The 27233-nt window shown below is 47.0% G+C and overlaps 1 protein-coding gene across 1 annotated transcript in view; it reads right to left on the reverse strand.

Moving 5' to 3' along the window:
- The window catches only part of LOC149371516 (serine/threonine-protein kinase DCLK1), a 50175-nt gene that overhangs the window by 15313 nt on the left and 7629 nt on the right, over positions 1–27233 (reverse strand). The window contains exons 3-13 of the mRNA XM_089565767.1: positions 25909–26160; positions 24573–24728; positions 23731–23827; positions 23117–23200; positions 20893–20969; positions 15205–15296; positions 10728–10785; positions 9027–9146; positions 7815–8092; positions 7070–7147; positions 5175–5271 (exon numbers count right to left, since the gene is read on the reverse strand). Of these exons, the coding sequence (XP_089421893.1) occupies positions 5175–5271; positions 7070–7147; positions 7815–8092; positions 9027–9146; positions 10728–10785; positions 15205–15296; positions 20893–20969; positions 23117–23200; positions 23731–23827; positions 24573–24728; positions 25909–26160 (1389 nt within the window). The remainder of the gene's footprint in view (positions 1–5174; positions 5272–7069; positions 7148–7814; positions 8093–9026; positions 9147–10727; positions 10786–15204; positions 15297–20892; positions 20970–23116; positions 23201–23730; positions 23828–24572; positions 24729–25908; positions 26161–27233) is intronic.

The raw sequence follows: 27233 nt of genomic DNA on the forward strand, positions 1-27233 counted from the left end.
TAGACGACCGTAACGTCGTACTCCTGTAAACGGAGGCTCCATCTAGCCAACCGGCCGGAAGGGTCTTGAATGCTGGCTAGCCAGCATAGCGAGTGATGATCGCTGACAACACGAAACGGTCGGCCGTAGATGTAAGGTCGAAACTTACTCAGAGCCCAGATGACGGCAAGGCACTCCTTTTCTGTCATCGAATAGTTCCGTTCCGATCGAGAAAGTGTGCGGCTCGCATAAGCGATTACTCGCTCTGCGCCGTCCTGCCACTGTACGAGGATCTCTCCGAGGCCGACATTGCTGGCGTCAGTGTGGACATCAGTCTCTGCATTCTCGTCGAAATGAGCTAGTATTGGTGGACTTTGAAGGCGGCAGCGGAGTTCCTCGAAGGCTGCGTCTTGGGCACTTCCCCATACGAAGGGTGTGTCATCTCGAGTCAAGGCAGTCAATGGCTCAGCTAGGCGAGAAAAATCTTTAACAAAGCGGCGGTAATACGAGCAGAGGCCCAAAAAACGTCGGAGGGCCTTCTTGTCGGTTGGGCGTGGGAAACGGGAGACGGCGGAAGTCTTGTCGGGGTCTGGAAGAACACCTTGTGCGCTAACAACATGTCCAAAGAAACGGAGCTCCTCGAAGGCGAAATGGCATTTCTCTGGCTTGATAGTTAGTTGTGCAGACTGGAGGGCTTGAAGGACAATGCGCAATCGCTGCAAGTGTTGCTCGAAGCTAGACGAAAAGATGACCACGTCGTCCAGGTACACAAGGCACGACTGCCACTTCAAACCAGCTAAAACAGTGTCCATCATGCGTTGAAATGTGGCCGGAGCGGAGCAAAGTCCAAATGGGAGCACCTTAAATTCGTACAGACCGTCGGGTGTCACGAAAGCCGTTTTCTCGCGGTCTCGCTCGTCCACCTCGATCTGCCAATATCCGCTTTTCAGATCTAAGGAAGAGAAGAACCTGGCGTCCCGGAGTTGGTCGAGGGCATCATCGATCCTCGGGAGTGGGTATACGTCCTTTTTGGTAACATTATTCAGTTTCCTGTAATCAACACAGAATCGCAACGTGTTGTCTTTCTTTTTCACCGGGACCACCGGCGACGCCCACGGACTTGTTGACGGCTGTATAACATCGTCTGCAAGCATTTCATCGACTTGCGTTCTAATAGCTTCGCGCTCTTTAGGCGAAACGCGGTATGGACGCTGACAAACTGGTGGCGTGGTCGAATCGGTGACAATGCGATGCTTGGCTACCGGCGTACGTCCGACCTTGGAGCTCGCCGCGAAGCAATCTTTAAAATCAAATAGCAGCGACGACAGAAGGTTCTTCTGATGAGGTGACAACTCCGGGTTGATTTTAACCTTCTGAAGGGCGTTACTTGGTGCGGCATCGTCGTGAAGATTCACCTGTACGGGGCACAGATTCGGCAACCTATCCACGTCGTCGAGAAAGGCGACGGCCGTTCCCTTGGCAAGGTGCTGAATTTCATTCGTGAAATTCGTCAGAAAAACTGTCGCACAGCCGTCATTCAGTTCGACAAGACCGCGCGCGATAGCCACACCCTTCTCGAGCAACAGCGAAGGGTGACTGTCCGCAATACCTTCGTAGTCGTGAAACGAGTCGTTCCTCACTAACACCAGTACACTGGACCGTGGTGGCAGCATTACGCCGTCTTCGACTATACGCAGAGCGTTGACTCCTGGGCCTTCTGTGTCACTCTGCGCCACGGCTTGCTTCGTCGAAAATCTGACTCGCGCCTCGTGTAGATCGATCACAGCACCGTTTGCCTGTAGAAAGTCGAGGCCCAGAATCAAATCTCTCGAACACTCGCTCAAGACGACGAATTCACCCACGTAGACGAAACCGCGGATGCAGACTCGGGCTGTGCACCTTCCGGCCGGGCTAATGAGGTGACCTCCAGCTGTGCGAATGCTAGGGCCCAACCATGGTGTCAAAACTTTGCTCAATTCCTGGGCGAGGGTGTGGCTCATCACTGAATAGTCAGCACCAGTATCAAGTAAAGCGATGGTGTCAGTTCCGTCAATCGTCACACACAAATCAGAAGTAGCGCGTCGGATGCTGTCGCTACCCTGCCCCGGTGAGGAATCAGCGTATCGGTATATCGGCGGCGGAGGATCTTCAGTTTTCCCGACAGCAGCGGCCTTGCCTCCGGAGACCGCTGGAATTAGTTTTCCCGATGTGGACTGGGAGAACGCCGCTCAGGGTAGCCGGCGTCTCGGCGAGGGCTTGGGGAACGGTAACGCAGTGGAGATGACGACCTAGGATCGTAGCGACCGTATGTCCCAGGCCTCTGACGGGCCGACAGATGAGCTTCAATTTCGAATGGTCGTTCGCCATTCCGGGGGCAAGGGTCGTCGGGCGCGAAACCACGCAGACCCACTCGCGGTACGGGCAGGCCCTGTAAAGATGTCCCGCCTCACCACAGTGGTAGCAAAGGGGCCGCCGGTCCGGTGCACGCCACACATCACACTTCCGTGGCCGCTGGTAAGCTGGTCGATCAGGCACGCGGGGAAGACCAGACGGCTGCGCTGCGTGAGTCGCGGTATTCACGTCGTAGCCTGACGTTGGGGCCCGGCAGAGGACAGACGCATAGGTAGGTCTGACTTCAGTCTGTCTTGGGATCTCAGGCAGTTGTTGCTGCTGTGCTGCTAGGCGCACCTCGTCCCGGACGACTTCAGACAGCGATGTAACAGACGGCGCGCTGGGAGGCAGCTGGAGGGCTTGTAATTCCTCCCTGACGATCGACCTGATTAGGTCCCGTAAAACGGCCGCATCACTCCCTAGCGGCATCGAAGAAACAGCGGGTCCAAGCGTGCTTACATCCCGATTGTACTGCCGGGCTCGTTGCAGGAGCGTCGTCTCCATTGTAGTCGCTTCCGTGAGGAATTCGGCAACAGTACGCGGTGGACTGCGCACAAGACCGGCGAAAAGCTCCTGCTTGACCCCGCGCATGAGGTGGCGAAGCTTCGTCTCCTCCGCCATGGATGGGTCAGCACGCTTGAAGAGGCGTGTCATGTCCTCCACATACATGCGGACGCTTTCGTTAGTCCGCTGGTTACGGGAGCGAAGCGCAGCTTCAGCTTTCTCCCGGCGGTCTGCGTTGGGGAATGTAGCTAGGAGATTTTGGCGAAATGCCTCCCAGGTGGACAGGTTGCTTTCGTGGTTTTCATACCATGTCCTAGCGGAGTCCTCGAGCGCAAAATACACGTTATGCAGCTTACGGTCGTCGCTCCAGCCGTTGTAGCGGGCGACCCGCTCGAAGGTGTCTAGCCAGTCTTCCGCATCTTCGTACACGTTACCGTGAAAAGGTGGCGGTGTTCGCGGCGTGTGGTAGAGGATGGGCGCCGGGGACCTACTGTCTGTGGCCATTTCCGGTGGGACCGCCGGTAGAGGCTGCGTCATCCTCGTCGGGTTGGCAAGAGGCCCGAACTCAGGCGACTCACCGCGGAGGCGGCGGCTTGGGCGCTGATGGACCGGTGTGAGTTCCGTCTTTATCTCGTAGGCGTACGCAGGTCGGGAAGCGTACCCCGCACTGCTCCACCAGATGTGTAACAGTTGCTACACTGAAAAGTAACTGCAGCGGCTGAACGAGGGCACCAGAGCAACGGACCTCCACTTCAGTGTCGTCTACTTCTTGCGGCTGCGATCTTTTTCCTCTTCTACGTCCAATCCTCGTGTCAATATTAGCACAAAGGGCGAGCACTTTAATAGCTGCACGGCTAGGAGTTTGCTCTCGAACACGGCAAGTGTGCGGTGGGCAGGAAATTTGACGTGGACGAGAAGTGCATCCAACGATGGTGCAACCAAATGGGCACATTGAGGAACACAAACTGCAAAAAACGCGCTTTCCGAGGCAAGCCGTGCAAGTTTCCCGAACTGGAAGAAGAGCTGCTCTGCTATGTGATCAAAGTGCGAAACAGTGGCTGCTGCGCGTTGACAATAGACATACTGCGTGATTTCTTGTGGGATGAGCATGCACCAGAGCACAGCACTAGCTTAGAGTCAGAAGACTCCGCCAGTGGCGACTGAATGTAGAATAAATGACGCTCATTTCCTGTTTGGTGTGTATTTAATTAAAAAATTTTTTTTTTCGCGCATTGCGTATATGGGCCATACCCCGAAAACGGCCCTCGAATCTAAAAAAGAAAAAGTGCGGCCCTTAAATGAATTTATACGGCAGTACAGCAGTGCTGCGATACATCATTGATAACTGCATGTTTAAATAGGTCAGCATTGGTGATGGAGGTGATGGTGGTGAGGAGGTGGTTCCATTCCTTGGGTGCGCTGGGGATGAAATGAAATCTAAGTTGGTGCAGCTGCTGGCACACAAACCTTGAAATGGTAGTTGTTGCAGGAGGATGAAACGTCTGATGACAGCAAAACTAGGGAACCTCCGAGATGAGGATTAGATTGTTAGATTTTGTGAGAGACATATAACTGCATTTTCTGGTGCATAAGTCGCAGTTTTTTGCTGGATTTTGAACGGTGCAACTTGTGCAAGGCAAAAAATGATGTGTCGCTGCGAGCTATTTTTCGCTCTTGCCCAGAAACTATGTTTGAAAAGAATGAGTTTTAGAGCAGCACGGTCCACTGTACCATGATCCGCTTCTGCGGGGAATCAGCTGCACCTGCATGGCAGGTGTGCAGACAGCTCTCTGCGAAAGCTGTTCACGGGTATCCTAGGAGTAGAATCACATAATCTTGCAACAAACGAATTGAATGCGGCAGCGTGTGCTTCGTGCCACTGCCACATTCCATCCAGCCATAGTCTCTAAAGTTTTGATTTTGGCATCACATTCGTATGGCTTCGCGTCTGTGGTGCAATGTTCTTGCTCAACATGGCATCGCCTGCCAGGGCAGTACAGGCAGTACAGGTACATGCGACTCAGTACAGACTGCTAATACGGAAGAGAAGCAAAACATCACATTTGCATACAAGAGTGAACACCAAAGTTCCTAAATTCTACAAACAGCTTTAAGCTTTACCGATTCCGTAAGTTCGTGCGAGGATTCACTCCCATTCGGAAAACTTACTGTGTCAGCTGCCTCTGCAACTAACGGTTTCTGTCCAGATTCCTGTTGACTTAAGAAAATAAAGAAGACGCACTAACGCAAGTGTGCCCATCTGAACAGCCCACAATAAAAAACGCTGCAGAGCAACTCACCTGAGCTGAGGCAGAAATTCCATCCCAGTACGGAGCCATGAACTCAAACCGGCCACTCAGAATTTGGTCGAACAGCTCATCTTGGTTGTTGGTTTGACTGCAACAGTGCAACACAAACAGCACGAGCATTTCAAGTGACACTAATAGCGAGCAGCCATGTCCTGTTACCTGATCAACTAAGAGCTTTCACTCCACATAATGTCGAAACCTGCTCTGCTGGGCACTTAATGCATCCTAGAACAGTGAACGTATTCACGCTCTAGTGCAAAAGCATGCTACGGGCATGCTCCGTTTTTCAGTTATTTTACATTTATGTATCAAAATGTAGAGACTGTTCTTAAATAAGCTAAGCACAGTGTAGTCCCCAACCGCTTGACAATACTATTTTATTTTTTTAACATGTGTGGCTGTCACATTTTGGGCTGTGAAGCAAGTATATGAAAAAAAAAAAAGAAATCGGTACATACTGAATATTTTCAACCAAAAATGCTGTTAGCTTAAAATAAAAATGAAAAGAATAAAAGCCTGTCCACAAATTATGGCAATGAAAAGAGAGAATTAATGCATACCAAATGTTCTGATAATGGGTTTTTTCACACTACATCTGTTCAGAGTTAAAAATTTGATGTGACAGCTGGATTTAATTATTGCATGATAAGTGAGTTTACTGAATAGAGCGGCCAATGATTTAAGCTGCTCAACATGTTCTGCAAGATGGCTTGTGAACAGACTGGAGCAGAAACTTCTGTCTGGACTGCACGTGGGACATCGGGCACCTGAAGATGGTGCACAAAACAGATGAGCACAGGCAGCTTCGACTACAATTCAACTAAGAGGCTGTTCATGTCCTCTGTACTATTCTCTCCTAGGGCCTGCAAAGAAAGCAAGCGCAAAGTAACACCACCCCAGCCATCGCTGCCATGTTTCTGACAAGGCCTCACACCTCGGTCCTGCTGTACTACGAAGCTCTGCAATGGGCCTACAAAATGAGACTGTACTGCAATCAGAATCAGTGCAGAGATTTTGGCACAGATTTTTGCTTTCAAGCACATTAACAGTGCTCAGCTGATGGGTGTTTCTAGCTTTAGAAACAGCTTAAATTTTCACCTGCAGCACATGGGAGCCTTTGTGTTTCGCCTCCATTGAAATGTGGCCACTGTGGCTGCCCAGCCACGTTTTGCCTCCAACAAAACGCAAAGGCGCTTGTGTACTGTGCGATGTTAGTGCACGAAAGATCCCCAGGTGGTCGAAATTATTCCTAAGACCTCCACTATGACACCTCTTTATCTCTTTCTTCTTTCACTCCTACCTTCCTTCAGCAGTGTCCACCAAGATGTGAGACAATTACTGCGCCATTTCCCTTCCTCAAAACCCAATTTTAAATTTCAGTGCAAAGCATGTTTTACAAAACTGCCAGACAGTGCCAGTTCAAGAAACTGTTTGTAAAAAGTCCCAAAGGCATGAATGAAAACATGTCATGTAACTATACCAATACCGTGCGGCACTTTGTCTGGAGCTCCATTACACAAGACAATGTGGCTGTGCTCCCACATTCACAAAAGCAGCGAGACACTCGACAAAATGACATGCTGGACACCGTGCTGTACTCTGTGTCTGACCTGAGAGCACGGAGGCACAGAGATCATGCCAAAAATAGTGGCAGCCCAATATGGCCCTCAACACATTTGTTTTAGTGGCACTGATATACTGTCACTGTGTCACGGTCAACCACCTTGCACCTCCCAGCCTGGCATTGCAGGTGACTGACAGGTGCACGGGGATTGACTGCGACAACATGACAGGTTGATGAAATTGGTTGGAACGCCTCCTTTACGGGTTATTCGCAAATGTGTTCTTGAGTCGTATTCGGCTGCAGTTTCAAACTCTAGACACACCTGACAAATGGAGGGAAGCCACACAGAAGGATGTAGGTGATGACGCCCATGGCCCAGACATCAACTTCAAGGGCATAGCTGAAAGAAAAAAAAAATATATATATACATATATAAAGATATAATGAACTGTCACTGCCAGCCTGTCAGCCAGAATAAAGCCACAGAAATGTTTCTAACATGTTTTGCATTTTGACATAGTTAGCCTTCCAATATGTTCCCATGGTACCTTGTGCCTTGATCCATCGAGTTTAGCCATGCATGACATTGCAGTGGTTTTAGCTTACTGTTCACATAGCACACAGCTTGGAAAACGTTAAAACCTAAGAATGATGTAGAAATTTCTATAATGCACATGCCATTGCAAAAAGAAAAATCACTTCACACTAAGGTTTATTGTGTGGCACCTCTCTGTCATCGCCTGAAGTCAATGAATTTGTATTCCTCATCATTGCTTCAACATGCTGTGCATGATACGTTACCGTCCGTCTTAGAAAGAGACTTGTACTGGCGGAAGTGCATTACCACTCTCTGAAAGGGTTTTATCATTGCATCCCAGTGAGTTACAAGCCGTCTACGCTGTGTCAGTACTACAGTGAACTTCGGCGTGTAAGCTGAAGCCCTCAAGAATTGGAAGCACAGCTCACACACACTATGCGCTGTCACAAGCTGGAAGCATTTTACCTGAACCATGCACCGAACCTTCCCAACATGCGTGCCTATGCCATTCTGCTGCAGCCTGGCTCACCCAGTCTCGGCCAGTATCTCGGGGGCCACGTAAGTGGGTGTGCCGCACACCGTCGACAGCAGGGAGCCATCGCGGGGCAGCTCCGTGGCAAGGCCAAAGTCGGCCAGCTTGAGAGCTCCGTGAGCGCCCACTAGCAGGTTCTCGGGCTTGATATCACGGTGGACCACACGTAGGGAATGCAGGTGAGCGAGGGCGCTGGCCAGGTGGCCCACTAGCCGGCTTGCCTCGTGCTCAGGAAACTTGCAGACTGCCGCTATGGCGTCAAACAGGTCACCACCCTGCAACCATGGAGGAGGCACACTTTTTGTCTGTCGCCAAAACACATCCAAGTAACCTGAAAGCAAAGCTGCCTGCTTAGTTCCCTGAAGGCACCTTGGTAACAAAGAACTAGAGGAGGCCAAACTAAACCAGAGACTTCCAACACCACAAAGTATGTTACACGAACCACACTGAAAGTACCATTTGAAGGAATGCGGTGCATGCTACACTGAAAACGCTTGCTTTCAAAGACATGCTGCCTGGATGATAAGGTTGGGTAAAGCAGTGATGAGGTCAGAGAATTTTTGCAGGTACAGCTCTGTGAAAAAAAAAAAAATTTTTCACTGAAGCTGAATTTCACAGCAAAAGCAATGGTGGCAACCGATGGCGCCGTAGTTAAGTTTTATTGGCTCCAGAATGCTACAGACGATGCCTCACTTAGATTTATTCTACAGACAACAGGCAACTAGAGCTCCCAAATGCGGTATTAAACCAAACCAGGCTCTGAATGCGTCACATCTAGGCACAAACAAGTAAGCGGTTGGCAGGTGGGAGAAGCACTCATCGTCAGTGGCTGTGCGCAACTGAAATCACAAACTGCAAAGTCGAACCATTCTGGAATCCAAAAGTGTGACTGCGATAATATTTGTAAGTATCACTTGAACTCAGCAATTTTAGAATGGCAAGCTACTGTGCAACACGCTGGTCGCTACTCAAAACACGGAAAAAAAAGACGTAAACGTGGATAGGACTGGTTACTGCCCAGACACAAATTAACGTATCGCAGCCATATGCGCAGTGCCCATGCAAGGAGAAAGAACAGGAAAGAGAAAATTATTGACAAGTAAAATCCTGAAGTGAGTGACCACACATACAAGAAAGTTGAAAAGCCTGTTTTGTTTCAACTCCAGGCGGTGAGACTATGAGAGGCCCCAGCTATGGGAACATAGGTACCTTGACAAGTTCCATGACCAGGTAGAGCTCGGTGTCAAAGTCAAACTCCTCGACCAGCTGCACCACGTTTGGGTGCTGCACCCTCCTCAGGATGGCCACCTCGTTGGCAATCATCTGCTCCTGCGTGCACACATGTAGCCATGCAGTGTGATTACTTCCCAGTCCTTTGATTCATCTCTTCTCTGGTTATAAAATTCCTGCACAAATTCGGCCCGTTGGTAGAGGCTGCTGCTGCTACCGGCACCACTGCTAGTCAAAGGGCAACAGATGGTGGGGCAACCCCACGTCTGCGGCAGATCGAAACGCTTACAAAGTTCTGCCACACACACGTTAGATGATGCCGCTGCAATGCAGATCTATCAACCAAGTCTATGTATGCATCACGCAATCTGGGTTTACTGGCATGCCCCAAGAGAAAGCAGTAGAGCAATGGTTGGATCTTTGCAGACAAGCAGCTGCAGCAAAAGAAAGTAACTGTGTGCTTGCAGTTTTTAACATGGTACCTATGTGGCTGGTTAGGAAGATTAGAGCTCGTTATTAAAAAAACTGTGCACAACCATGACATATCAGGAAGAAAGATAAGGCATTTGAGGAAACTGGTTTCCAAGCAATTAGGTAAGCTGCATGCGTGCCTTCTGTATGCCCGCCACAAATCACTGGTTTGACCCATTCACCACTGAACCGGTGAGCAACTAGCCATAATGAAATGGGCCAAAATGCTGCTTGACCCCTGGAAAAACATCTCCTTCAATATTACGGTAAACAGACACATCAGAGCACAGGTATTCCATGCTTCTTTGGATATCTACAGTTACAAGTAAGTGTGCGGTGTTTTCGTTAAGAACAGGGTTAATGGGAGAGGCCTTTGCCCTGCAGTGGGCGTAGTCAGGCTGATGATGATGATGATGATTTGGTGATACATAGTATGTGGGGTTCAACCTACTGAGGCTGCACGAGTGCTATCAGGGATGCCACAGCAGAGGGCTCCAGTTTAGTTTTGACCTGGATTTCGGTTGGCAGGTATCGATTTGACAGGTGGTTTGACAGGTGGTTCTAGCCTTGCACACTATTGCCAACATTCATTCTCCTTGCCTCAGCTATTTCAAAGCAGTGCAAGCTTTTTTCTTCTATTGCTTTTGGCTCATTCACACGCAAAAACAATGCAAATGACAACTTTCGTATGCTGTGCGAACACAGATGTGACTTAAAAATAGAGAAATATGCAACCTACGATACTCTGAAGTAAATGGATTGATGAGTGACGAAGTGCAGGCAGCTTTGGGCAACCAGTGTGTATCGCACATCCAACATTCATGTTGCAAAAATGTAAAAAGCACTATTTATGCAGAAGCCTGAAGCAACGGTCATATGTGCTTCTGAATTCCTCCTCATCACTCTGTTGACAGTCTTCCTGTCTGTCACTGCAGTGACTTCAAAGCAACAAATGCATAACAATGCAACTGCAAGGCCAACAGTTGAAGCACATAGACATCAACGGCATTCATGCAGTGCACATTCCATGCCTTGCACCTTGCGCATCAAGCAAGAAATTTCATTCCAGATCCCTAAGAAACCCTGCACCAAGAGATAACCGCAATCCTCAACCTTGGGTTTTCACCAGTATCAAAATGCATTGCAAATCAGAGCACTGCAAAAAAACACCCATCTCCGAGTAGACGCTGTATTGCTGCAAGCACTTGCCTTGCCCCTGCACTTGTCCTTGTCGATGATTTTCAGCGCGTACTCAGAACCAGATTCCCTGCAGTGAAGAAGGTGAGGCAAGAACTAAGCAGCAGTTTCGACTAATCACAACCACGTCCACACATACAGAAGATGGCCTGCATAACTATGACCCCATACTTGCAGAAGCAAAAAGAACTGCTCATATATTCAAGCTGCCTGACATGCAGACTGTTCCATTTAAAATGCAGTAAAAGCTCATTAATTACAACTGCACAGAGATGCCAATGCAGGTAGAACTGACTGAAGTTCAAACTAACAAAAGTGAACAGAAAATGTGGTGCATTGTGACCTGGAAGCAGTCGACTAGTAAGATTATCCTATTTTACTGCTCTAAAGAATTTCCGTAATGAATTTCCGTGATCACTATTTCCTTTTTTTTTTCTCGAAAGAAAATGGCCAACATCTTCTGTTTTAAAGCCTGAACATAGAGGAAGGTCTCCTCTCTGCATTCAAAACTGATGAAGAGGCAAGTGGCATTCACAGCATCACAACTTGCACAGCGAAGGGCCGCAACAGAGTCGCGAAGGCTTTGCGACTGTCTGTGAGCATGGTTGTGAGGCCGGAAATTCAAGAACATGCAACCGCCTCGTCACTGCTGCTTTTTGAAAATGGTCGCGCGACCTCCACGACTTGCCAATTCACACTTGCAGCTGATAACGGTCAGGAGACGGACAGTGAGGGAGTAAATAGTAACTATGGTAGAAAATAGCCCACAGAGATGGGAAAAGAAAGACACAACACACACAGTGGTCTGTGCGTGTTCTCTCTCTTTCTCTCCCGTCTCTCTCTTTCTTGCCCCATCTCTAAGTGCTGTTTTGTGTCCTGTTCACATTTGCAAGTCACGGAGGTTGTGCAACCATCAAAAAGCGAACATTGCAGCAACTGTGCATGATGGCTGATTTTTCTGTCCTTGTGATCCAGATTTGCAAAACTACTAATCCAGTGAGCATGTTTCTTGGCGATATTTTGCTTCCATAGCAGTCCGGCGTCGACTTCACGGATGGTTTCAATGTTCTTAGGCTTCAGCATTTTGGTACCATAACTACTGCAGATGGATGACATTTCTAAATCACTATGCCATGGCACAAAGTGCAGGCTTAACTTGGGGAGACTAAATCAATCACGAAGTACCATAACACAGAGGGTACTGGAAAAGCGAGACTCTAAGGTTTCGCGAGTACCGGTGATGCTGCAACACACCTGACTCTCTGTATCATGGTACTGGTCATGCCATCCATTGCTAACATACGAAAGCTACTGAAGCCTTCGAGATCACCAGCAATAAGCAACTAAGAAGGTTACATTAAATACTGCAAGCAAGTGTTGGGTACAAATCTTAGAGGACACGGCGCTAGTTGCTGCTGCCACTACCATGCAGCTGCTGAACATGAAAAGAAAACTGCCGTGCTCCTGCTTCTGTCCGTCCCCTACAGCATCACACATTGTTTCACTATACCAGTGGCAGAACCAATTCGCATTTGGATTAATTGTCTATGGGATACAAAGACTCCAATGGAGTGTAGACGGACCAAGTCATAGGGTTCAAACTACAAAGAAATTCAAATGAATGAAGTTTTAATAAACCTAGCTTTCACTATACCTCTTTCTAATTAGCAGTTCTGGCAAAGGAGACATACTTGCCACCAGTTTCAGCAAATAGGTGCACTGCTTTTAAGTTGACAAAAGGTAGAATTGTGTGATGCGTTTGCGCGTTCAATTATATTTAAGCTCATGCAGTGCAGCAACACATCCGACTTCCACAATGCTGTCCTTGTTTACATATACTACTCATTCCCACTTTGTGTGTTTCCATATCCCAGTTAGATGCAGTCTGTAATTAAGATGCCCATTTGACCTCACTGAATAGATGGACTCAAACGATGCGACGCAAGGACATGTGCGCCCTGCCTAGGACGACGACTGGCAGGAACCGTCCGGAAAAAAACAGGTTGGTGGAGCATGTGTCCATTATGCAAGTAAATACAGCATGTGACAGAGGTTTAGGGAGATGTCTGAACTAAATGGTGCATTGTCAGCATGATCCCACTGCGTATAAAAAGCACCTGTTGCCACCTGGTACTTTCCCGCAAATGTGTCCTTAGGGGAAATGTTGCATACGAGGGGGGGACCCAAAAATAACCGAAACTGTACTCCTGCGCATCATGTGCTTGTAGTACGAAGCTGCGCCGCTACGACGCTGTGCAAGGACCTCTCCTAGTACAAACACCAAGTGTTGTCAACTGCCGAAGATGCGTGTGGTTTCACTGGCACTTCTTGTGTGTCTGTAGTGCACTTGTGACGTAAAGAAATGGCAGATTCTCACGAACAACAAATGGCTGCGATGTTTTTTATTCAGCATGAATGCAGCAGAAACTGCTGTGATGGTGCAAACAGCTTACAAAGAACATGCTCTCAGTAAAACGCAAGTGCACTATTGGTTTGCTCGATTTAAAACGGGCGGGAATGACCACTGAAGATAAGCTCCGTTCCAATCGTCCTTCAAGTGCACAAACCGAGGACAACATCGCCAAATCTGAGATCTCATCAGGAAAGATCGATGCAGAACAATCGACCAACTCGAAGACTTATACGGGTTATCCTGGAGCTCCATTCAGCGCATTTTGCATGATGGTTTGGGAATGCAACAAGTGGCTGCTACATCTGTGCCCAGCCTTCTCACAGAAGAGCAAAGGGATCCCTGTGTGGAAGCCTGTTGTGTGATGAAGGACGCAGTCACAGATGATCCACAGTTTTTCGACAAAATCATCACAGGCGACGAGTCATGAGACTATGGGTATAATCCCCAAAGTAAACAACAGTCAAGTCAATGGAAATCAGCTTGCTTGCCCCGTCCAAAAGAAGCTCGTCAGGTTACATTGAATTTGAAGACGGTGCTGATTCGTTTTTTTTACACTAAAGAGATCGTAGGCATAGAATTCGTCCCGAAAAATCAGACCGTCACCCAAATTTTTCACTTGGAGGTGCTGAAACGGCTGCACAGAAGTGAGGTGCCAAAATGCCTGGTCTTGTGGAATTCCGGCAACTGCTTCCTGCATTATGACAATGCACCCGCGCACACGGCTCTCAGTGTTCACCTATTTTTGGCCTTAACACAGATGGCTACCCTGACCCACATGCCCTATAGGAGGTATTCACTGAGGCCGCGCTACCAGACGGCGCGAGCGTCATCGCGGCAAGCGCGCCATGTTTGCGGTCGTTTCAGGCCAGTTCGCTCAATGTCACGGTGCGCCGTGAGGTACCCGACCTGAACTATTAGTGATCCGTAACATATTTGTACGTTGTTTAATACGTCAGCGACCACTTTTCTTTGTGGAGCGCGTATTGTGCATGAAGTTTGCAGCAGAATTCTTCTGCGCCGTGATATAACCGAGCTGCCTCAACTCGGCAGCAAAACTGGCTAGCTGCGCTGCACGCAAGAATGTACACGACTTGCAGCTTTTAATATCAGTTGATAACTGTCAGCTAGTCATGCAGGGCACATCGTAGATAAACAGCACATGATTAATTGCTGAAATTCCAAAACTGCCGCTGCAGAAATTGATAATTCACGCCCCTGTAGTCCGCGAACTGCTGACGCTTCTCAGACGGTCTTTCAGCAGAAAGGCAAAGCGTCATAGCTGCCTTATTTACACAACAGAACGGTCAAACAAATACTGCCATGCGCTCGCAGCATGAACGGCAGACACAGCGAGAATGTTTTGCAGGTTTGATTGTAGCTACGTAGCTCTGCTTCGTATGCGCAAGACGTCTAGCGCTTTCGCAGCAAAGCAGTGTGCAGCCATTCCGCTAGATTCAGTAGTAACACGTCACTTTCAGCACATAGAGATGACAAGTTAAGCTACAGCTAAGTGAGCAGACCCTTCGAATTACTCACCTCTTCAAAAACGGTACTTCGGCCGTCGGCACCACGGACGTCAGCACCCTCAGTATGGCTCTTGGACTCACCCGCTTGTCAAGTAATTGCACCCTCTCATAGGTTTATATCCTTTAATTCCTTGGCCTGCCAGCAAACTTAGGCCGTGCATAAGGTGGGCCTCGATGCCGGTGAATTCAACACACGGCAGCAGTCCTGTACGTCGCACACCGCGCCGGCGCCTCCGCTTTCTTACGGGCCAACCTTTTCACAAAGTGGAACCTTTTGAGCGTGGCCGCTCTTTTCTGCTTCGCACAGTTCCCGGAACACCCTCTCAGTAACACGGTGTTACGGGCCGGACAGTAATTATCTATGGCGAGACGCGAAATACACTCACATTTCACACACCACCGGCTATTTAACGCTGCGGCGGCAGCGCGCGCGACCACCAACATGGCGAATGCCATGAATGGCAGTGGCATGCAGGTGAATATGAACAGGTTCTGCTCTCAAAATATGCAAAAACTGTTGACGCCCTAAGAGAAGAGGACCATGTTTTACCTGGACACACACTGGTAGACACGTGCAAAGTTGCCATCACCCAGCATCTCCATCACAGAATAGAGCCGTCCTACTGTCTCCGGCAGTGCCACCTGGGACAATGAAATTAAAATAATGCTTAGCCGAACTCACCCAACGAAGAGTGTTGATGTACATTTACGTTTGCCAGCTGTAAGAAAAAGGGCATGCATGGATTTTGTCACTGTTATAGTTGCAGCCTATTCTGCCGTAGATCAACCCGAACTTGGCCCCCTGTAGGAAAGAAAGTGCTGGAAAGCATCAACCAAGGCTAGGGCAACAGAATCTGCCAGTGAGGATACACAGTGCAATCTTGTTACACTGAACCTACTTAATTCGAAGTTATGTTTTTTTTTTTCAAGCTCACGCTTCGGTACCATCAAAATCTCGTGTACTCCAATGCAAGAAAATGCCCAATAATTCTAATGCAAGGGTGCATGCAACATTTAGTTCAAACAAGTTGTGTAGCCAATGTGCTCCAGATGCGTGCCAGCAATTCACACAGCAATAAATCATAAGGCAGCCTTGAGCACACAAATATCCTGCTGCTGCTGGGGCCATGTACATGCATGACTTGCCCATGACCTTTCGCCAGCAGTGTATGCTGCGCACTGCAAGCTGAGTTCTGGATACCCAGTGCATTACGCACTTTTCCCTGTCATTGACACAACATTAGTCTGGTATGGTACACGAGGATTAAGAGGGGACGTGGCAATTAAATTTATTTCCCTTATTCATGCATGAAATGTACCCAAATCTGGAACAAATATGTAACTTTTTATTCTGATTTCAGAATTCGATTTTATCCTAAGCTAGCTGGCATTGTTGTTGAGTAATTACAGTTAATGTCCTTGTAAATTAATGCCCAGGACATTAAATAATTAAGGAGAAAGTGCAGAACTTTCTAATATCACCGTGTTCACAAAGCCCTGTTCTCTGCAATAAAGCTAATACAGTTCTTGTTTTAGGTGGCCAGTACTTAAAGGTGAACTTCAGCATGAATACCGTATTTACTCGCATAATGATCGCACTCGCATAATGATCGCGCCCCCAAATTTTGTTGGCAAAATTCAGTTTTTTTTTATTCTTCGTGTAATGATCACACCCCAAACTTGACGCTGCAATTTGTCGACGATGTCGAGTCTAGCCGACGATGATCGTACTTGCTATCCGTCTGACAGATGGCACGTGCAGATGACCATCCTGCTCTGTCAGCATTGCAGTGGCAGCCGCCTGTTGGTTGGCTGACCTTGCAGTCACACGGGCAGTCTAAATGCGGTTATGCTTAATCGCGGATACCAAACTTAACTGCGGTTATCTTGAATTAAGGTTCGCCGTTCTCGCAAGGCTCGCCACCGTTCTGGGTTGCGGTGCAACGAACGAAGTGACGCGGTGATCCGGCTAAACTTTATTGTTCTCGTAAATAATAAGCCCTGGGATGTGGGAACGTCAAAAATGAATCCTCCTTGAGGATCGCTGGCCTGTACCGAGTTGCTGGTAGGAGTAATAACTGCAATACAAGCTAGTTTTACGTTCACAGCTGCGTAGCAGCTGCTGTCCTTGCAGCGCGAGTGACCCGATCTGCTTGCATGCCAGCTCCGCTGCTAAGGCGTCGCTGAAATCGATCATATATATTGCTTTTAATATAAAACAATTAGGCTGTCAGTAAGGCAGCACCATAAGTAGAACATTCATTATAGCATTGGTTAATTCAAAAGCGCACTCCACTATGGCTTCGATACAAAAAAAGTTAGGCCTAGCGACGACTAGGGAGTACAGAGCGCCGTCGTCCACCGTGCTCGCGGGCGGCACCATTGCAGTAAGCGCACGGAATCCAGTGCACCGAGCGTTGCTAATGTGTCACCTAAGTACATCAATGATGTGGCAGGGACGGGACATTTTGCGGGGTAACGGAGGTAAAATGCGTAGCTTGAGTGCTGTGGGACGTTGCTGTTGTATGCTGTTGCTGCGCCATCGGACGAGATCGAAGGCTGCATAAAAGAGCCATCGCGCAGAACTATACACACTGCCTATTTTGATGCGTTGCTCTTGGAATGTGATTCAGTGTGAAGAAAGTACGTTCTTGAAGCGGGCCAGCTCGTGCACTTTTCACACTTTATTTTCTCGGTTAACAACATACAACATAAGCAGAGATCGCCGAGCTCGGTTCGCAATAACCGCGTTTAGCGGGGTAACCGCGGGTAGCACGCCCGTGTGACAAGGGTTGTATGCCTGCAACTTGTTTGCGTTTTCGGTGCTCAAAAATTTTTTGTAAAAAATTTACCCCGCGTAATGATCGCACCCCTAAATTTGCGTCAATTAAAAAAAAAAAGTGCAATCATTATTTCATTTTATTTATTTCGTCCTTAAAGGCCCGAGGGCATTACATAAGGAGGGGGTTACAAGTTGTTTTGTGTAAATGCACTCACGATGAAAACATAGGCAATGAAACAAACACTGCAACTACAAACGCTACAAAAATAAAATAAAGAGAATCAAGAGGTTATAAAATAAGAGGAGCCAAAAAAGTACAGAAAAATACAAGGAAAACACAGGGAAAATACAGAAAAAAAGTAAAGGCCAACAAACAGTTCACGCGTTCTGAAAATGACTGGTGATTTTCGCGCGAAATGATTTGTGATCGTTGCATGATACTATGTCGTTGGGCAGGGCATTCCAATGGTTTATTGCGTCAGGAAAAAAGGAACTGCTCATTGCTAAAGTACGGCTCTTGATGCTGGCTATGGGGTGGCTGTGGCTGAGGCGACTGGATGCTCGGATCGGTGGTTTCAGCCGGGGGTGCTTTGATATCGGATGGTAGAAAAAGCTGTGCAGTAGGCAAAGACGTGAGATGATGCGGTGTGATTCAAGTGTGAGGAGGGAGATAGAATGTTTGAGTGCAGTGATGCTACTTTCTTTTGAGTATTCAGAGGTGATAAAACGGGTCGCGCGGTTTTGGATGGCCTCAAGTTCGGCGCTAAGGTACGCTTGAGAGGGATGCCAGATGGATGATGCAAATTCAAGTTTGGGACGAACTAATGTTAGGTAAGCAAGTTTTTTTACTTCGGGAGATGCTGACTTGAGGTTACGTTGGAGATAGCCTAAGACATGGGAGGCATCAGAACATATTCTTTGGACATGGTTCACCCAAGATAGAGAAGATGTCAGATGCAATCCAAGATACTTATATGACGTTGTTGAGGTAATCGGGACTGAGTTAATATTGTATGAATGATGAATAACTGTGCGTTTGCGACAGAACGAGAACAGTTGGCATTTATCTAGGTTTAAAGGCATGTGCGGTCGCACCATGTGGCTATTGTGTCAATATCTTTTTGTAGTAGGTGACTATCGATGGGATCACGAATGGGGCTGTATATTACGCATGTATATTACGCAGTCGTCCGCGAACAGTCTTAATTTGGCATTTGTGTTTACTGAAAGATCATTGATGTAAATGAGGAATAGCAGTGGTGATAATCCAGCGCCCTGGGGGACACCTGATGATACATCGGTAAGGGGTGAGCGGTAACCATTGCATGAAGTGAATTGCATGCGCCCATTTAAGTAAATATGGTATTTACAAGAAAATGTTTTTGTGACAGCTTTATTACACTCCTCAACGTTTCAGGGTTCATGCGTAAAAAAAGAAACAGTCATTCTACTATCATTGATTATTGTGAAATGCAAAAGGGATGAGTGATAGCAATCGCAGAAAAAGTGAAAACTGGTAAAAATCAGCCTTGAAGTTTATTCCCTTGCTTGTCTCACTTATGGCTTTGAATGCTTTTATTTTTGGTCACAGAAAGTGGCACTGCAACCAACAGAAGCCCTGATCTTCTGACCTCTCCTCTTTGTGGTGACACTAAGATGGTGGTGCTCCGTCGCTGGAAACCCTCGGAATTAGCAATGCGCTGGGACCATCAGAAGTGCGATTCACTCACAATTTTCGACGACTGCTCTCATGAGAAACAACAACAACAAAAAAGTCATTTTTAAATATGCACTGCCGAGTTTGATCCCTGTCGTGGCAGTTGCATTTCAATGGAGCCGAAATTCTGGAGGGCCCGTGTACTGTGCAATGTCAGTGCACTTTAATTTAAAGAACTCCAGGAGGTCAAAATTTCCGGAGCCCTTCACTACAGCGTCTCTCATAGCCTGAGTTGCCTTGGGAAGTTAAACCCCCCCCCAAACCCATAAATGTATAGTGCATATTTGACTAGAATTTCTTGTTACAATACACATGAAGACCCGGGGGTTAAGAAGAAAAATAAACTGAGAAATTAAAAATTGACCAAATAATTAGCTGTTGTACTTGCTGTGTCCCAATTAAAGTACTAAAGTGACACGTGGCTTAGGTGGGATGTAGTAGTGGAGGGCTCCAGATTAAGTTTGACCACCTGGGTAATTCTAACCACAGCAACGCGCAGTACATGGACACGCTGGTTTCACCTCCATCAAAACGCAGTTGTCATAGCTGGGATTGAACCCACATCCTCGGGGTCAGCAGTTGAGTGCCCTAACCATTGAGCCACTGCAGCAGGGCCACACTGGTCAGTCTTACCCATGCCCTCCTTTTCCGTGCCATGGTCGGATTTAAATGGCAATAAGCCCGCCCTCCGCCCCTACGAGCGAGAAATTTATCACAGGAGAACCGCGCTACAGAAGCTCATGTATAGTAAAAACTCTGATATAGTAAAGTGAAACTTCGGTCACGTTGTGCCTTCCATGAAGACATTTTTTTTTTTTTTCAGTTATAGTAAACATTAAAAAAAATGGCTATAGTAAACAGCGCCTGGCCGTGGCGACGTACTTCCCGCGGAATGATGACAACTCGGCACTCGCAAAGCCAACATTCGGAGGCAAATGGATAATAAAGACGATAAAACAGTGCTCTTTTCAGATAGCTTCACCACTATGCTTGGAAGCTGTGAGGAGAAGCCAACTTCTTCTAGTCCTTGGGGCTGTGAGGCAAAGCGCGCGGCTCGCACGGAAAAAGAAAAAAAAAAAGCAATGCTGGCTATGAACGCAGAAAAAAGGAGGCGCGGGTCGATGAGAAATGAAAGAAAATAAAAATTCAGTGAAGGGAAGAAATGGGTGAACGTTCGCAGCATGGCAGCACGAAGCACAGGGAAGCAGCAGCAAGAAACGGAGATGAGCCAGCACTGCGTGAGCGGTACCACTGTGCGTCAACTGTGTCGCACTTTTAACTACTGCCTCTAAAACACGACGCTGAGGCTGCAAAAAATGTTGCCGTGTTCAGGCAAAACTTTGATTTTCATTTGAAATCAAACTCACGTTATATTCGCAGCCTCATTGTAATGTGCAAATGTGATATTTCCACAAGGCGTAAACAAAATCGAAGACGTGATAACATGTGACATGATGACTGAAAATAAATAATTATCAAAAAAAGGGGCAATAAGAGCAGGATGGAAGGTATCTGAGAGTGTTTCTTTTATAAGCCAGCACTGTGTTTAGTAAGTAGCCAATTATTACCAGACAGCATCCTCAGAGTCATGTCATCACGAACAACCGATATATAGTAAAGACCCTGATATAGTAAAGATTTTTGATGGTCCGAGTCATTTCACTATAGACGGGTTCTATTGTACAAGGAAATCGCAGGGTGCATGAATTACTTCCCAAACCCCTTGGCCCGCAACTTACATGATTTACAAGATGAAACTTTTTCGATGACTTGGGTGATATGGAGTGGCTGCTCTGGAAGCTCAGATTTGAAGACACTGTGAACATAAGAGGTCAGAAATCACTTATTTGTCATAATGGGTGCCTAGATGTGCTAACTGGTTCATGAACTTATAAGAAGCAATGAGAACGAGACTGCTGGCACACGAAACAGAAAGGAGTTCACAACGAGAACTCTTGTACCATGCACTGCAAGTAAAGTAATAAAGTAAACCATCATAAACTAGATCTCACATGCCTAAAAACGTTGCTCAGGAGTAATGCTTTTTCCAGTTGCTGTTATGAGCAAAGGTTTCCAAGACAAAATTTCAATAGCTCGAAACCTGCCCTGTGAAAACTCAGAACGTTAAAAGGGTTCACAGCCAGTGGTTTGCACGACCTGCAAGTCCTCCAGCCAATCAAAAAGCAAAGTGGCGCCACTGTGTCGTCATATGCATACCTCAGCATCGCTCTGCACTTTGCACAATTCAGGTAACAACACACTATGAAGGCCGCCTTCACTCATGAGAGGCAAAGATGGAGTCCGTTTGCCAGGGCACCGGCTGCCATGCAGAATGAGCAAGAGAATATGCAGTGTAGAGCAAACATCTATAATATCCCCCAGCCCCACAGGTAGCCCTGTCATCGCAGCCACCACAGAATGGCTGCTGCCGCTGTCACATTATCAATGCACTCAAAGCTTTACACTTTAGCTTCTTTGTTGACTGCGTTTCCTGCCCTGCCTTGCTATCATGCAGGACTCCTTTTATTATACTGCCGCCAAATGAAAATTCGGATGCCTGATGTTTCAGACATGCTTGATTATTTGGACTTTTTCATGGCTCCCCAACATGCACCATAGAGCCAATGCAACAGAGCCTGAAATTCCGGACACATTGCAACTGATTGCGTATTTTTTCGGACCTCATTTGTACTCGCCACAGCACCGCTGCCAACGGCCAAGTTGCCATATAATGTGCATCGTGGGATCTCGTTAATTCAGATTTCAAAAGGGGATCTCAAACTTGATTGAATAAAGTGGCATCTAAGCTCAAAGGGAGCATCTTTAATGGCAGGGCTGATATTCTACGCGGGTTAGCATACTGCGCACACGTAGCTGCGAGCTCATAATGTACTCAGACGTCGTCAACTGCATAAACTTGAATAGTAGTCGTAGTCTGCGGAACTAATCAATGCCATTTGAGTCCTTTCATACCAAAAATGCGAAGAGGCAACAGCAAATTGCATGGACAGTGTACGGCTTCATGAAGGTGGGAAGTGGAAGAAAATGGCGGCAGGAGCTTGTACCCATGACGGAATGCACTGCAGCCCAAAATGGTCTGACGCAGCACCGTCAAAATTGGCGTTGTGATGACGGGCAAAATGCCTCACATCATAGGCAAGCCATTGCAGAGTGCATACAGTAGTGTACTGCCCATTCTGATATTCATTTTCAACAGTAGTTGCTAAGCTTCTCTCCAAAGGCCAACACTGACGGAGCACTTGCTTTGGCCGTTTGTTGCTTCCTTATCTTTACTGCCAGCTTCGGTTTTCTTTGTTTTGGGCTCTCCGTATAACGGTCAGTTCCCACAGCAGCAGGCTTGCTTTTGCGTCTGGACATTTTCCCAACCTGTGCATTCGTCCACACTTTGCCGACGGCAGCACACCCACTAACACCAAGCTCATGAAAGCGGTGACTGCCCATCATTTGTGTAAAGGATTGCAACGAGATTTAGAACCATGTGAAGCTTCATAATGAGCACAAAACTACTGATCATTCTTTTATCATACTGAGAATTAAAAGTTAAAATAATTTTTCTTTCCAGCAAATTTTTGGAGTGCCTAATTTTTCGATGTTTTCGCGGTCCCTAGAGAATCCGAAACATCAGTCAGTGACTGTACTCAGGTGCTCAGTCTGTGTTACATGATAGAGCTAGGTAGAAGGCCTAAATTTTTCATCACACTGAAAATTTCGGTAAACTTTGCTTATCTCGAAACTTATCCCTGTTTTCACGTGGAGTTAATTAGGGCTGACTACAAACTGTAAAGGGTTTACTGTTCAAGCACAAGCAACAAGACACACAAGAACAAACGTCACAGACCTGTGCCACTAACTTGAGAACAGTGAATTAATGAACCCGAAATGTTTTGCACAACAATGAACTGTGCCAGAACATGAAGAAAACTGTGCCAACTAGGCTCTCACCATCTGAAACGGGGGACATTGGTCGACCACACGAGAAACGCTGCTCCCGCCGCACTCGCATAGAGCCATTGAGGTGCTTGCACTCTGCAAGGTGGGGAAGAGCAAGCGAGAGCCCAGTGATCAGTGAGGATATGCATGTGTCTCCTTTTGCTCCTCCAAATGCCAGGGGCAACACTTTTAAGCAGCAAAATATGATATTTCATTTTGCCAAGCAATGATTACAAATAATCGAGTTGAATTTCAAAGAATTACGTGAATAAGCTGGTTGCCAAGATCGAGGAGTCCTTCAAGCAAAAAAAAAAAACACGAGTGAACAATCATCAGGGTAATGTAATTATCATATTTTGGTAATTTCCTCATTGCAGTAGTGGCGGTGAACACGTGTATACTTAGAAAAGGCAAAAATGGAACATGCAACCAGGTCAGATTCAAGCACAAACACTCAATCGTGCGACTACTGGAATAAACAGCTTCACATCAATGTGTCGTATTCAAACAATAGTACAACCACCAGTAACAAACAGGCAAATGAACTTGCCAAAACTTAGCGGCTTCCACACACAACTGCAAAACTGCACTTCCAGCCAAAAGGAGGAAAGAATGCAGGAACAAACCTTCGGAGTCCAGGTCGAAGTCGTCATGAGAATACTTCTCAACACCATAAGCAATGAAGATGTCGTCTGGTCCAAAAAAGTCGGCCAAACTGGTCACCTGCAAACATCAGGCAGTTTGGCTCAAGAGCCGACCTCCCGAGGCCATAGAAAAACAGATGTTGCCATCAATGAACTGTGAACAAGAGGACTTGCTCGTTCCCTGCAAGTGCGCACAGCAATGAAATAAAACAAATCAGATTTGTGCCATCAGAGAGAGGGAGAGAGAGAGAGAGAAAGACTTCAATGAATGCATTAAATAGCTGCTGCTTCCTAATGCACAATGCAAATAAGAGCTGCTCATCAAGGTTTCTTGTCCACAGTTTAAGAACAGAACATTTTTAGAAAGCGTCCACTCTTTGAACCCCCACAAGAACTGCAAAGAATGCATTATGATGGCGCATTCTTTCTGCTTCTATCTCCACAAGCTTATCACTATCTACTCCTGCAATTTGTGAGTAGTTAATTACACTCGGATGACGTGGCAGTAACAGCGAAATGATATGATGCATTTTCTTCTCCTTCTCCTGTCCTCCTCTCCATCTCTCCTCACTTGCATTATCTGTGCCTAAATAAATGATTTACGCATAGATAATGCAAAACGTTCTAAGCAGAATGCCTTCTGTAGCAGATGGATTCAGTAGGAGTGAATCGGATTGCAACTTTACTCTGTTCGATGTTAGCGCACATATATACTGCGTGCTCTTCACACGTAGACAACTCCTGCAGATGATGAGAGCCTAGACTAAAGAGTGCGCAGTTTGAATGATGGCAAAGGAAAAGCAGGTTCAGTGAAGTGGTCTCACCGGTTTTCCTGTCAGAGTGAACACCTTGCGCACCGCACCAGAGTCAAGCTTGATCACTCGCGTGACATCGTCTAGGACTTGTTCAAATGACCGGGCTGTCTTGTGGTTCAACAGTACCCGCACTGCTTTTCGGGGGCGCACTCCATTGCGAATAACCTGCAAACCATTCACAGGTACGCGGTTTTGGCACAGTCAGTGTTTACCACTTTACTCACGGTGCAAAAATTGCTGAAGAGCAAGCACGCAAGTTAAAACACACCTACAATTGTGATCACACACTTCCACATGACATTAAAATGCAGTCAGGCATTTGTTCCCATAACTCGCAGTGGCCACATCACGTACGTTGCACAGAGTAATAAAGTTGTGCATGCAAATGGGCTAAACCAGGTACCAAATTATTTCTTGAAAAACTACCAAATTATTTCTTGAAAAACTATGAGACAATATAGTATCTGTTTCCACAATGAGCTTTTATCCATCACATCTACTTTCTGCCTTTGCGAGTTCGAGTGCACTGCTCACGAAAGGCAATTTTCTAGCACACTAGCAGAACATTTACAGATTAAACAGTAAACCTAACATATCTCATCAGGCACTGTGAATGTAAACTGATGTATATGCAACTTCCCAGGTTCCAGCCATGACTGAGCGCAAACATGTTAAAATAGAATCATGTGGGAACGATTAATGCTGTGTTTGGAGATCTGGGGTAGAAATGACAACCGTGCCAGTGTCTTCAGTATTGTTTTCTTCAAAGAGGTGCAGAAAAAAGCACAGATCCAAGGCAGAAAGCTTGCAGTGGCAGCCACCAGCATACCAGAGCTCAGAAAAAATTTTAAAGACCAGAGTGAGCAGACAGGTATGAATAGCAGCAGCAGCAGCAAGCTCAGAAAGTGACAGGACGGCAACTGCAGCATAGTAGGAGGCCAAATGGCAGGACTGTACTCCTTTTTATAAATTTCTCATCCCGTCATTGGTACACCAAGACTAAAACTAGAAATAAGACCAACATGTACAGTCGGGGACAAAAGTCTCTGGACCACGGGTTCCTCAAACGAAGCTGATAGTTCTGCAATTAGACAGCAGCTGGAGACTACACTCGTGGAGATGAAGCAACACAATTTTGACTTTCCCCTCCACAAGTGCGGTCTCCAGTCGTCGGCTTACTGCGCAGCTATCGGCTTTGTTTGAGGAACACGTGGTCCAGAGACTTTTGTCCTTGACTGTAGATGACTTACACCGTGCCATAATGACCAGCCAACTCAAATGCACCATCTGAGCAGTGAACAGATATGCATGAGTGACACCAGCTCGAAATTCTAGTGCTACTCACTGTTATGAGCTTGGGGCGTACAAAACCGTGGTGTGATGGCAGGACGCTCTGGTTGGTGGCAGATGATGGACTGCCGGGAATGCCACGGGTGCTGCGCCCCAGCGTCCAGTGCGGACGAGGCGGCTCCTGGCGCCCGTATGGAAGACGCACAAAGTGGTCTGTAGAAGAGCACACGTAGACGGAGCCTTCGCAAAGGTGCTCCAGACGGGATACCTTCTCACGTCCATCCTCTGAGAAGATGAACCGAACGCCCTGCAATGAGGCAATCACACCTGTAACCACAGAGAGCTGCACTCACCTACTACTACGTCATTGAGAACATACAGTAAAAGCTCATCAGCTTGAATTACAAAGGACAAAAAAAAATGTTGAAATTAACTGAAACTTTAGATTATCAAATGAACTCGAAAAACTGCCAATTGACAAGAAGTGCTAGCATCATGGTAAATTTATCTGGTGAAGGACTGCCCAACTTTGAGATGAGATCAGCATGGCAATGACTACTATTTTTCATGTTTCTTTTAATGCTTTATTCCGAGGTATACCGTTGGGATGCCCTTCGAAGCAGAACAGCTTCAAAATCTTAAGGCTTCCAACCTTCACAGCACAATGCAGTGGAGCTCCACCGCAACTGTGTCACACTCAAAATAAGAAAATAGCAGTCATGTGTGAGCAGGCTTCCCTGCACAAACAATAGCACGAGATCAGCATGCAGTTTTGGCGCACTGGAAGAATGGAACCACACAGATGGAAGCAAAGGGAATGGCTCAGCGGTGCCAACACCAGCGATGAGCCAACCAGCGTCCGAAACAGTGCTCAGCTGGAAAATCATCCGGATTTCCGAATTTACGGGGATCAAATTAACGAGCTTTTACTGTATTTGCTGCCAGGCACCCGTCACATTTGCAGCAAGGCAACTGGGTCGTGCATATTCACAAACTTCGTAAATGACTGCATTTTACAGCCCTGGTTTTCACTGCCTGGATTTGTGCAGTTGGCATCAGTGGCGACGTCTTCACATTGGCATGGCACAGACTTGTCCATGATCTCACGACTGCCTTGTGCCCGTAGCCCAAGTCTTGTGCGTCATGTTACCTTCATTGTAATTGGGTCACTGCCATTGCCACAGTCATGAGACACCTTGCGCAGCCTCATTCGCTCTCTATCATGACCCTCAACATCAGGCCGTACAGGCTATCACATCATTACCATTACATAGACGCATTTCTTTATTACCAAGACTGGAATACTCAGTCTAGAGGACATGAGGATCCCCAGCTAACGCTTTGTGGTTGGGGCAAGGTGTCTACACATTTCTCAGGTAC

This window comes from Amblyomma mixtum, chromosome 1 (assembly GCF_055824585.1).
Source record: "Amblyomma mixtum isolate Tamu chromosome 1, ASM5582458v1, whole genome shotgun sequence".
Lineage (NCBI taxonomy): Eukaryota > Metazoa > Arthropoda > Arachnida > Ixodida > Ixodidae > Amblyomma > Amblyomma mixtum.